At 33.4% G+C, this 13,704-nt stretch overlaps 1 protein-coding gene and 1 non-coding gene across 2 annotated transcripts; one reads left to right on the forward strand and one right to left on the reverse strand.

Moving 5' to 3' along the window:
* The first annotated feature begins 7,255 nt into the window (after positions 1 to 7,255).
* LOC141601207 (uncharacterized) lies at positions 7,256 to 7,828 on the forward strand. The gene has a single exon (XM_074421471.1). It carries the CDS (start codon positions 7,256 to 7,258, stop codon positions 7,826 to 7,828), a length of 573 nt encoding a protein of 190 aa, XP_074277572.1.
* Positions 7,829 to 11,385: 3,557 nt separating this feature from the next.
* Positions 11,386 to 11,492, reverse strand: LOC141603049 (small nucleolar RNA R71). Its single transcript, XR_012524947.1, has one exon. It is a non-coding gene; the product is annotated as a small nucleolar RNA R71 (small nucleolar RNA).
* Between the last annotated feature and the right edge of the window lie 2,212 nt (positions 11,493 to 13,704).

The raw sequence follows: 13,704 nt of genomic DNA on the forward strand, positions 1-13,704 counted from the left end.
CGGAGGGAGTACTATTTTGTACAAGTGACATATTATGAGATTGTCATGGGCAAAAAAGCGCTTGGCAAGGAACTCGGATCTGTTCAAACTTGATTCGTCAATATTTAATACTCCGTATTAATAACATTATGAGGACTAAAGCCTTGATTTGCTGATTTCAAGTTATCATCTATTATTCTCCGATATAAGAAAAGTTTTTCTTTTTAGTGCTAATTACGAAGTCACTTATATAGAAACTACGTTACTCGTGAGTGTCCTGTACAACTATTCATTATTCATTGTTAACATGTATTGATGTACACAAGCATAGGTGGGGAACAGGATTTAAAATGTGAGGTAGCAAAAAAAAAAAAATTAGCCCATATATATCAATAAATTTTAGAATCGAAAAAAATATACATAATTTGTCAATACTATATATTAATTCCAGAAACCAAGGGATTTCAATGTAATTAAAGAAATCTATACAAATTAATTATACTATATAGTTTTAAATCGATAGCACCGTGTGATGGACCTGATAAAGGGACCTCAATGTAAATATTATATATTTTTGGTTAAAAGTATAATATAAAGATGCCTTGATGAAGAATATTTATGGAAATTACATTAAATTAAAGTAATTAAATTTAGAAAACACAAGAATATAGTGATTTTCCTTAAAATTAATATGCCCGACTTATGTAATTAATTAGTATCATCATAGAATTATTTATTAAATTAAATGTAGTAAAAGTAATAGTAGCAGCAACGAGATTAATAAAATTAACGGTATTAATGTGGGAGTAGTGACAGTTATAATAATGATAGTGGGAGCAGTGAAAGTAACTACTAATGTAGTGAAAGTAATAGTGGTAACAATGAGAAAAAGTATGAACAATTAAATAACCAATCGATTCAATGAAATATTTTATTTATTTAAATATAGGCCGGATAAAATTAACGGGAATACTGAATTTAACAGAAAAAATAGAGGAATTAGTAAAGGAAACAATAGTAACCACGGGAGTAGTGAACGTAATGATATTAAGAAAGAATGTCGTGAAAGTAATAATATTAATAGTAGGGTGGTGAACGTGTCTCATAATTTGAAAATAAATTTTACATTTCATCATAATTACAAGATATGCCGTAGAAAAATATATTACAAATAGTAAGCGTGTGAGTTAGACAACTCCAACATAGTTTATTTCATTGAAAATAAAATTTAACGGTAAATAGAGGTAGCCCGGGCGAAGCCGAGCACCAAATCTAGTTAAATCTAATTCATAAATAAATATCGAGTATTTATTACTAACCTAAAATTTTGTTATTTCCCACCTAAAATTTTCCATTTTGTATTTATTACTAATCTAAAATTTCAATTTTCATTTTTTATTTATTACTAATTTTTCACATAAGCATTATGTAAAATGCATTTAAGGAGAGAAGAATATGTATATAATACCTAGGACCCATAGGTAAATAACCAACGCCTTTACCACTTAAACACTTGATGTTTCTTGCATAATACAATATATATATATATATATATATATATATATATATATATATATATATATATATATATATATATATATATATGCGGGATCTCGTGAGTTTGGTTCTTACGGTGAGTTTGTGCTTGGAAATCTCAACCATTAGATAAAAGAAACCAACAACCGAGATTAAATAACAAAATAAAACAAACTCTGTATCAAACGTCATCTTTCTTCATCCTCCTCGGTTTATATCCAAAAAAATCCCAAATTGAAATCATTGATTCCCCTGTGTTCCAAAAGCAGGTCTTTTTTATTCTTCTTTCCTCAATCAATTACCTAACTGCGTTATATTCAGTTCCAAAACCAGATCTCGAGGATTACTCTATGTTTCAAAAGAAGTATAATTCGTTTTGAATAATTGAGATGGAGATTCGCTTAGACATGGAGGCTTTTGCGGTGGTGATCTCGTGGAGAGATAATGAAGATCGGTTGTTGAGAGCGGGCGTAGTTGATCTGCGCTGCCGTTGATGGATTTTATCCGAGCTTCCGCCATTGATTACATAATGAAAACCTTAATTCTGGGCTCGAAATTGGCGGTTGTCTGAGATGCAGAGGATGAGGAAGTCGAAAATTTCGCCCCATCACTTCAAGTTTGAAATAAAAGAGCTAAAGCTGTGATGGTTTGGATCTGAGACGGTAAGGAAGTTTGATGACGGCGCGCGATGGGGATGAACTGGCGGGTTCTATGTTGGGTTTCGGGCTAATTTGAAACATGACAAACCGTAAAGGACTATATCTAAATGGTGTGGTAATTTCGGCTAGTGGGGCCGAATGGTGCAAGGCATTATCTACTTCAGTGCCTAACCTGCGATTTCTGAGCTTCTCTCACTACAATAACACGGGTAAAAAAAAGTAAAAAAAAATCAAAGTAGTAAAAAAATATCAAAGTTACACCGGAATAACATCTCAATAACACCAGAATAACAGCACAATAACACGGGAAAAAAAGAGTAAAAAAATCAAAGTAGTAAAAAACATCAAAGTGACACGGTAATAACATCACAATAACACCAGAATAATAGTACAATAACCAGTGGTAAAAGAGAGTAAAAAAATCAAAGTGACACCGGAATAACATCACAATAACACCAGAATAACAGCACAATAACACGTGGTAAAAAAAAAGAGTAAAAAAAATCAAAGTAGTAAAAAAAATCTAAGTGACACCGGAATAACATCACAATAACACCAGAATAACAATAACATCAGAATAACAGCACAATAACATGTGGTAAAAAAAAAGAGTAAAAAAATCATAGTAGTAAAAAATTCTAAGTGACACCGGAATAACATCACAATAACATCACAATAACACCAGAATAACAATAATAACATAATAACAACACAATAACATGTGGTAAAAAAAAAGAGTAAAAAAATCAAAGTAGTAAAAAAAATCTAAGTGACGCTGGAATAACATCACAATAACACTTGGTTAAAAAAAGAGAAAAAAAAATCAAAGTCGTAAAAAAAACCAAAGTTAAAAAAAACACAATAACATCATAATAACACGAGGTAAAAAAAAAAGAGTGTAAAAAAAAATAAGAGTAACACCAGAAAAACAAGTGGTACAAAAAGGGAAAAAAAAAGTAACATAATGAGAAAATTAGAGAAAAACATAAGAACTTAAGAATAATTCACAAGTAAAATTAGATCTTGGCCATTCATCTCTAATATAATCATGTGGCTGAGATTTGCAAGTACAAACTCACCATAAGAAACAAAACTTACAAGATCCGCCTATATATATATAGAGGCGGGATCTCGTGAGTTTGGTTCTTACGGTGAGTTGTGAGTTTGGAAAATCTTAGCCACTAGATAAACAAAAATAAAGGGCTGAAATTTAGATATCTTAATATTTTAAAACAAAAAAAAAACACACGCATCACACTTCAGTTTTCACTACTCTAAAAAACACAAAAATCCCCAAATCAATTTTTTTTCTCTGTTTTCAAACCTTCATCAATGGCTTCCAATCTCCTCCCACTCACCTCACTCACCACCACCTCCACCGCCGTCGACATTAAACATTCTGACATCAATCGTCGCAAATTCGCCATTAGAACCACCGTCAATTGCAAATGGTGGACTCCGCTCTTCGACATGTCGCCTGACGCCGATTACATTGACGGCGGTGAAAATAATGGTTGAATTTCCGGCAATAAAGGCTGTGAAGAGAGTGACGGGCAAAGCACGTGGAATGCGGAGGGAAGAATACAAGGGAGTTCCAATTTCTCGGTACATAATTCAACTAAAACAACGCAATAAGTGATAAAATAAGTTAATCATAAGTCATTTATGTAGGATAAACCTGTCAATTCTCAGTAACAACCATGTGCATCTAGAAAATCTTGACTGGACTTTAAATGCCAGGCATTCAACTTACAGGACCTATAAACAATAATTTCTCTTAATAAAAAATCAATTAATGTCAATGTCATTCGTGCATTTATGATTTATTATCTAAATTATTATTTGGTAGATGCAGTGATGCACCAGCCACATCTTCTGCTCAGATTTTGACAGATCATTTTTAACTTCTGTTTACTGTACAGCAGACAATACATTGATGTCATTCGTGTGCAGGCCGATGTATTATATTTCGGAAACTGATCCGAAGAAGGAATTCAGCAAAATGTGGATTTAAATGAGTTTTATTTAAATTTGGATTGAATTGGACAAAATTGAGGTGAATTCAAGTAGTTGAATTATAGGAATGCTTAATTTGAGAATAATGTTGTGGAGAAATTACAAGGAATGATGTCAAACGCGGATTTCGAGCTGCTCAACTCATCAGTTGATAAGGAATTCAAAGTTGATAGGTGAAGGATCGAGTTTTTAGGACGGGAGGAGGGTTGATTTAAAAATGGAAGGTGGAGAATTTGTGGGAGATGGCGATTAGTAAGATGTGTTCTGTTGTTGAGGATCAGTTTTCGCGAATGCAGACTGAAAATCAAAGTGACACCGGAATAATATCACAATAACAGCAGAATAACACCACAATAACAATAATAGTAGAATAACAGTCGAATAACAACAGAATAACAGTAGAATAACAGCACAATAACACGTGGTAAAAAAAAAAGAAAAAAAATTCAAAGTCGTAAAAAAATCAAAGTGGCACCGGAATAACATCACAATAACACCAGAATAACAGTAGAATAACAGCACAATAACACGTGGTAAAAAAAAGAAAAAAAAAATCAAAGTAACAACAGAATAACATCACAATAACAGCGGAATAACAATAAGAGCACAATAACAGCACAATAACATGTGATAAAAAAAAGAGAAAAAGGTAAAAATCAAAGTCGTTAAAAAATCAAAGTAAAAAAAAGCACAATAACAGCATAATAACACGAGATAAAAAAAAATAAGAGTAAAAAAAAGTTCATGTAAAAAAAATCTGTTACAAAAAGAAAAAGAAAAAAAAGGTAACATAATGAGAAAATTAGAGAAAAACATAAGAGGAAAAAAAAACAAAGTTGTAAAAAAAACATAATAACACGAGGTAAAAAAAAAGAAAAAAAATTAAAGTAAAAAAAAAAAAAGAGTAGCACTAGAAAAAAAGAGAAAATAAGTAAATGACAGTGATTTTATATGACATGTAAGATTAGATCTTGGCCATTCATCTCTAATATAATCTAGTGGCTGAGCTTTCCAAGCACAAACTCACAACTCACCATAAGAAACCAAACTCACAAGATCCTATCTCTCTCTCTCTCTCTCTCTCTCTCTCTATATATATATATATATATATATATATATATATATATATATATATGTTGTGAATGCGCCACGTGTCAACCCAGCTTTAAATACAAGCATTAATTACAGCTGAACATTAAATATAAACGTAATAAATGTACATAAATCTCAGCAAAATATTAATTAAAGTTTAATAAATTCTACAATGTAAATCATTACCTTTATTGCGAAAAATGCTTTAAATTGAGTATACTTTCATTATATTTATTGAAATATTTTGATTTGTATAGATGATTAAAGTTGGTGTCTCACCATGCGTTACATTTACTAAAGAAAAACATTTTGAGAAAGTTAAAATACTTAGACTATTAAATCCATCAAAAAAAATATTTGAAAGATTCATTATATTTATTAAAAACAAAACTTAAAGATAATTACTAAGAGATAAGTTTTTATGATGTGATAATGAAAAAACTATATTGGACAAATTAAATACATTTGAGATTTAAGAGGTATTAAATAATGTGATAACGAGTGGAGATTTGTACTTGAATGGTGGCTTTTTGGACTTTTTCGAGTAGGTTAAGATGGGGTTTGCATGCGACTTGAACCTATCGTAGAAAAAAGTTAATATTTTGGCACTGATTACTAATTATTGATTATGTTGGTACTGATTATGAAAAAGGGTTCTTATATTGGTATTGTTTATCAATAAACCCTATTTTATATATAGTTCTTTGAAAAAAAAAGGTGCAAATTTCTTATAAATATGATGTTTGACACATAGCATATGCAAGATTTACACAACCAAAACATTCGAATAAGTTGAAATTTGATCTATATGTTTGATACATAAACACCACACGTTATACATTGAAAATTGAAAAATGCATCAAATGGTATTCACATCGTTTTGAACATATATTAATTGATTTCGAACATAACTTATCGTGAAATGATCTAACTTAAGAACGTAATGTTGATCGTTGCATTATTCGAATACATTTATTTTAATTAATATGATATTTGATAAGTCGCAAAATTATTTATATACTAATCCCTCCGTCCCGGTCAATTGCTGTCTTTTGGTTTTAGCACAAAGACCAAAGAAAGAGAAGGAGATCAATTACTAAATGACAAGGGGAACAATTTGAAGGTGAATAATCAAATTGCTTATCAAGTTCATTCTGAAAATAGAAAGGACAACAATTAACGGAGACACCCCAAAATGAAAAATGACAACAAATGACCGGGACAGAGGGAGTAACGTTTATCATGAATAGCTAACTATTACTCATTGGTTATAATTAAAACTGTATGTATTTTATTTTCAAATATTGAAGTTAAACCTGAGAAAATAAGAGCTGAGAAAGTTAATTTATTTTTATTTATAAGTAAAGATATTAAATGTCATATATGAATTATATTATTTTTCTTCAATTAAAATAATACAATTTTCAAGCAGGCCGCGCCAAGCGTGGGATACTACCTAGTATATATATAAAATTGGGTTGAACCGCTTTGGATGCGTCACGTGTCAACCCAGCTTTAAATACAAGTATTAATTACAGATGAACATTAAATATAAACATAAAAATTCTGTATAAATCTCAGCAAAATATTAATTATAGCTTAATAAATTTTATTATAAAATTACATTAAATAATTATGGTGATTTTATTCTAAATTTATTAAAATATTATTTTGATAAAAATCCTAAAATGTAAATAATTACGTTTATTGCGAAAAATGCTTCAAATTGAGTATAATTTTCATTATATTTATTGAAATATTTTGATTTGTAGAGATGATTAAAGTGAGTGTCTCATAATATTATATGTTTACGTAAAAAGACATTTTGAGAAAGTTATAAAACTTAGACCATTAAATCCTAAGAAAAATATATTTGGAAGAGTCATTGTATTTCTTAAAAACATAATTGCAGTTGGTCCTGGAGAAAAATCTGCCAAATTAAAACTGTGTTTCAAGAGTCCCACCAGCAGAATATGTGGACAACGGATAAGGGGCACGAATACACTGTAGCCAAAGGCTATGATATGCTCAGAAACAAAGGGGAAAGGATACAGTGGAAGGGACTGGTATGGGACAAGTTCACTATTCCTAAGCATGGGTTCTTAACATGGATTTATTTTCATAAAGGTTTAAACACCAATGAAAAATTGCACAAATTGGGGATTAGTGATGTCGATACCTGTGGTATATGCGGAACTGGATCTGAGAGTTTTACTCATTTGTTCTTTGATTGTGAGTACATCTCCAGGGTCATCTCCCTCCTTGGATCTCGTATTGGGGAGACTTTTCCTTACCATGGCACAATTGAATGGCGAAAGAAGTTGACTGGTTATGGAACGAGGAAGGGGATAATCAATGCACTCTACAATGCTTGTATTTACTACATCTGGAGACAACGCAACTTGTGTAAGCATGAATTGACACTCCTCCATCCCAACAAACTGGTAACTTTGCTCATTAAAGAGGTAACCCAAAGAATCATGAGTTTGCCTAACCAAATGGGGGCCCGGGATAGATATTTGCTTGATCGGATGCGCAATTGCTAATGATGATGTTCAGGAAAGAGATGAAGGAATTTGGGGGTGATTTTGGGGAAGATGACGAGCGACAACATTGAAGATGCAATATCTGATTTTGTTCATTTGGTTTTGTTGTCGTTTGAGTGTAGTCGGGCCAGATTGATTTAGGCCTTGTTTGTTTTTGAGTTTTGTTTTTTCGGGTCGAGTATCTTGGGTTGGGTCTCTTGGACCACTAGGCTACTTGATATATTTTTCATTAATATACTTACATTTTAACAAAAAAAAAAATTTAAAAACATAACTTAAAAAAAACTACTAAGAGATAAGTTTTTATGTGGGAATTAAAAAAATTATATTGCGAGAAATTGAATACATATGAGATTTTGATAGGTTTAAATAGTGTGATAACGAGTATGTGTACGAGTATGTATGTACACAGTGATCGCGAATGCATTTGAATAATCAAAACAAAAGTAATGATTATTAAATAATATAGTATTATAAAAGACATGAAAAAGTAGAAAAAAACTTTACATTTCTCTTTAATATTTTCATTTAAAATACGTATCCGTCAAGTATAAATATTGATTATGACTAGCTAAATATTAATTTTATTTAAATATTTTATATGTTATATTTTAAATACTTTGAAGTTAAACCTCAAAAAATATTATTTGAGAAAGTTAACCTATTTTATTTATAGGAAACTCTTAAACATTATTTATATATAGTTGTTTAAAAATACAAAAGGTGCAATTTTTATAGTTTCACACATAACAGATGCAAAATACAATCAAAATATTTGAATAAGTTGAGTTCGAACTCTATATGTTTGATACATAAATATCATACGTTATATATAAAAAAAATTAAAATTACATAAAATTATATTCACATCATTTTGAACAAAAATTAATTTATTTGGAACCTAACGTATTGTGAAATGATATAATTTGAGAACTTAATGCTGATTGTTGCATTATTCAAATAAATTTTATTTTAATTAAGATGATATTTGATCAGTAACAAAATAATTTATAAAATGTTGATCAGCATAATTAATTATCACTTATTAGTTTTGATGTGACCATTATTTGAGCATATTTAGTCCCCGAATTAGCCTCGTTCCTATGCTTTTTAGTGCATATTTGGGTCATCTACTATCTTTAGTCCTTTGTTTTGCATATTCTTTGAGGTTTTGTTTCCTTGGTAGGAGAGGAGTGCAAACCTTGCATTTTCATGGCAAAATAGAGCTAAATTTATCGAATCTAATGACCAAGCATCAAAGGGAAGACAAGACTAGAAGGCCTTTGTATATATTATAGTAGATGGGCAATGATGAAGAAATCCTTACATCCCCGACTAAATCCCGGAGGATTATTGGAAGAAGAGAGGAAGAAAAGAAGAAAAGAAGAAAAGAAAAGCTGTGACGAGATCCGCTCGTCCAGCATAGCAAGACGCCCGTCCAGGACTCCAAAGATCCGAGCGTCTTTGCCATAGGGACGCCCGTCCGACCACGCCCCAATCCGCTCGTCTAGCCATCAAGACGTCCGTCCAGCCAACCCAGAATCCGCCCGTCCCGACCCTCGGACGCTCGGATTGTCTTACAGGCCCATACGTCCTCTTCTCCCCTCCATTAAAGATGCGGATATTTTCGGAAGACTAGCAAAATGGAGACTCGCATCTTTTCTGAGAGGAGTGATTCCTCAAGGACTTAATCATCATTTAAGCCCTTAGTAAACCCTAATTTGTGTACCTAATCCCCACTATAAATACCCCATTAGTCTAATTAGATTAATCATGTTCTTCTTATTAATCTTTAGTATAGTTTATATCATTCTAATCTCTTCTTAATCTTGTAATCAACTTCTAATCAAGTCTTAATACAAATCTCATTTCCTTAATCTCTCTTTTGTTCATCTTTTATTTTGGGTAATTGAAGATTATTTGGGTTATTGTTGGGAGATTGACAACCTTCCAATCATTCATCAAGTACTTCTATTATTCTTTGCTTTATTTTGGAATCATTAGTAGGTATAATTCTCTTAATCCCTTTTTAATTATTGTTAATCATCTTCATTTATTCATCGTGTTTTGCTTTGTTAATATGATTGACAACCTTGTTAACATATCAAACTTGATAATGAGTGAGTAGTTTCCTTAACTAGGGTTAATGGGTAATTAGGGGAAACCAACACGGGGGATGATTCATGCTTAATTTAATACGTTTTCATAATCTATTTGCTTGCTTGTTGTGATCTCAACTTATGCACATGTTATGTTTGATGAAATGCGAGCCTATGAATCCTTGCATTTTTTACCCATCACTTACCTTTTCAATGAGACTTGTAAGACATAAACCAACTCGAGTCTCATTAGACCATGCATATAGTTGAGTAGGGAGGATTAAGTCGACTTGTAGGTGTTGTACAATCTAATCGATTCGGCTCCGGGACCCAAACCTTCCTAGGATTGTAAGATATAAACCAACTCGATCCATCACAACAATAATTGCTTACTTATAATTTGAGAATATGTTTGTATGATCAATTCCTATGAATCCCCTATGACCCCATGACACCCTAGTGCTTTTAATCAATTATTTACATCTCATTTTAATCTTCTTGATTGTTTACTTTTATTGCTATTTAGTTTAGTGATCTTCTTATCTCAACCCAAATCGTGACACCCCTAGACACCGCTACTTGCAATCGAAAATCCTACATCAATACCCGTCCCTTGGGATCCGACCTTTACTTACCTCTTTACTAATAGTAGAGTTGTTTGTGAAGTTATAAATATTGTTTTGGTCTAGGTGCTCCTAACGACAAGTAACCGAAAATTAAGCTCCAAGTGAGTCCGACCAAAAATGGCGCCGTTGCCGGGGACGGTGTTAACTTGATTTGATTTTCTTAGATTATTATTAGTTGTGTCTTTCTTTGCCTTGGGGAAGTAAAACTCCTCAAGGTTTGTTCTAATTGTTTTCAAGTTATTTGATATTTTGCATGTCTAGAAGATCACAAGGTAACTTGTTACCCATTGATCACGAAATTGAAAGGACTTTGACAACCAATAGAAGACTTGCTAGAGGTACTTTGAGAGGTATTGGCGAGGTTGTAGATATTCAAACAAATACTATTGAGTTCATCAACCCTTTTGCAAGATAAGGTGAGGAGAACCCAACACCAAATCAATCACAAAATCAACCCACAATGCCTAAATTTTCATCACATTCCGTACCAACCGAGGAGAACCTACCCAATGGTACTCCCACACCACAACACTTAACCGGAAACTTTATTGCAAAATCCACATTTATCCAATTAGTTGAAAGAAGCCAATTTGGGGGGATGCCTAGTGAAGACCCTCACTCCCACATGGAAACTTTTTGTGACTATTGTGATGCGATTTCACAAACCGGTGTGACTCAAGACCAAATTCGATGGGTCTTATTTCCTTTTTCTCTAATCGGCACCGCAAAACAATGGTTAAAAAGCCTCGATAAGGCTACTCTTGGAATTGAATCTTGGATGAAGTTGGCTCTAGCTTTCTACAAAAAATTCTACCCTCCGGAAAAGACTAACATGCTAAGAGCTCAAATTACGGGTTTTAAGCAAAGGGATGAAGAATCTTTGTATGAAGCTTGGGAGCAGTTCAAAGAAATTTGTCGCTCATGTCCTCATCATGGACTTAGCGAGTGGTTCTTGGTACAACAATTTTGGAATGGTCTTTATGAAGACTCAAGAAACATTCTCAACATGGGATCAAATGGTATGTTCACCGAAGTTGACGATAATCAAATTGGAACAAGATTGAGGAAATGGCGGTCCATAATTCACAATATAGTAGACCTCGCAAGGCTACTAGAGGAGGAAAGCATGAAGTGGACTCTATTACTCAATTGGGTGCTCAACTTAGTGCTCATATTGATACCATTAACTTGAAGTTTGAAAAGGCTATGGCTAAACTTGAAGAAGCCTCAAAATCATCAAAGCATCATGTTAATGCCATGGTAGCATCTTCATCAATCCCAAGTGGGATATGTGAGAATTGTGGAAATTTGGGACATGACCAAAGTGAATGTAGGGGAACAAATGAACAAGTGAATGCTTTTCAAGCATACAAGAGTGTTACCCCTTATTCCAATTATTACAATGAAAACACCAAATTCCACCAAATCTCTCATACAAAAGCCAAAATGTTCAAGACCCTCAACAAACATACACCCCACCTCCCATGAGAAACCAAAATCAAAGACCTTTTTTCAACCAAAACCAAGGTTACCAAAATCAAACTCCATACAATCAACAAAATGACCAAGGTTTTGATGTTCAAAAAGCGGTCCTCCAAATGCAAAAGAATCAACAAGAGTTTTTCACTCAAATGAAAAAAGATAGTCAAGCAAAGGACATCACCATCAACAACATCCTAGCCCACACAAAAATGTTGGAAACTTAATTGACCCAACTAGCATCTTCAAACTCTCAAAGACAAAAGGGGCAATTACCACCTCAAGGTAATCCCCCAAGACATGAAACGGTTAGTGGCATTCACTTGAGGAGTGGTACGAGATATGAAGGACCAAAGAAGCAAGTTGAGGATGAAGTTGTGGAAGCTAGTGACAAAGAAGAAGTTGTGCAAAACTCTAAGGAAGGAGAACCAACAAAAGAAGAAGTTTCAAAGAAAAGTCAAGAAAAGGCCAAGAAGAAGGAGCCCATTGTGATTAGACTTCCATTACCAAGTCGTCAAGGTAAGCCTAAGTTTGATGACCAACTTGGAAAATTCATGGAAATTGTGAAGAATTTGGAAGTCTGGATTCCTTTTACGGAATTAATCAATCACGTGCCGACCTATGCAAAGTACATGAAGGACATCCTTACGAAAAAGAAGTCGATCCGGAAGCTTGAAACTATCGCCTTCACTAAGGTGAGTAGTGCAATCCTTCAAGGGAGTTCACCTATAAAACTTAAAGACCCGGGAAGCTTCTCAATACAGTGTACCATTGGCGATACCACGATCAACAAGGCTTTGTGTGATCTAGGAGCAAGCGTGAGCGTTATGCCGTATTAGGTTAGTAAAAGGCTAGGGATGGGAGAGCTTAAATGTACCAACATCACACTCCAAATGGCCGATAGATCGACGAAGACACCGTTAGGGATATGGGAAGATGTTCCCGTGAGAATCGGCAAATTCTTCATCTCGGTGGACTTTGTCATTGTTGACATGGAAGAAGACTCCAATATTCCGATCATCCTCGGTTGACCTTTCTTGCACACCGCGGGTGCGGTGATAGATGTGAAACACGGAGAGCTTACTCTAGAAGTGGGAGACGAGACCATAACTTTCAATCTTGACAAAACCATGAGAGCTCCACGTTTGCATGAACCATGCTTTATGGTTGATCACTATAGCCGGAAGGATGATAGGAAGAAGTCGGAATTCCAATGGAAAAAGAAAGTTGATGATGCTCCATCAAAAGAGCAAGGAAATAGCAACAAAGAGAGCTTGAAAAGCTCACTAATGACAAGTGAAGAGGATGGCCTCATTGGCCAAAACAAGAAAGAAGGAGAGTTGTCTCTATCAACTCAAGAAATTTTCAATTATCAAGTAGACGAAGTTTGTGGTCTTTGGGATGATGAGTTCGAAGGGATATTCAATCCCTACATTGGTAATGCTATGAACCAAGATCATCACGGAGAACAACAAGTGCAAAGATCTATTGAGGACCTCTATCATGACAATGAACAAGCTTTTGACTACTTCTTCAAGGTGTTGAGTAACATCAACAATACCTTGAACATGCCCCCTTGACATCTCACATTAGATGAGAGTTTGGTGGAGTCTTCCCTAAACCACCATTTATAAATATTCTAACTCCCTAACTTGCATTTCAATTTTTACAT

The sequence above is a fragment of the Silene latifolia genome, chromosome 9, assembly GCF_048544455.1.
Source record: "Silene latifolia isolate original U9 population chromosome 9, ASM4854445v1, whole genome shotgun sequence".
Lineage (NCBI taxonomy): Eukaryota > Viridiplantae > Streptophyta > Magnoliopsida > Caryophyllales > Caryophyllaceae > Silene > Silene latifolia.

What these genes read in the sequence shown, in the direction of transcription:
- LOC141601207 (XM_074421471.1), top strand. Translation starts at nt 7,256, where the DNA reads ATGTGGACAACGGATAAGGGGCACGAATACACTGTAGCCAAAGGCTAT.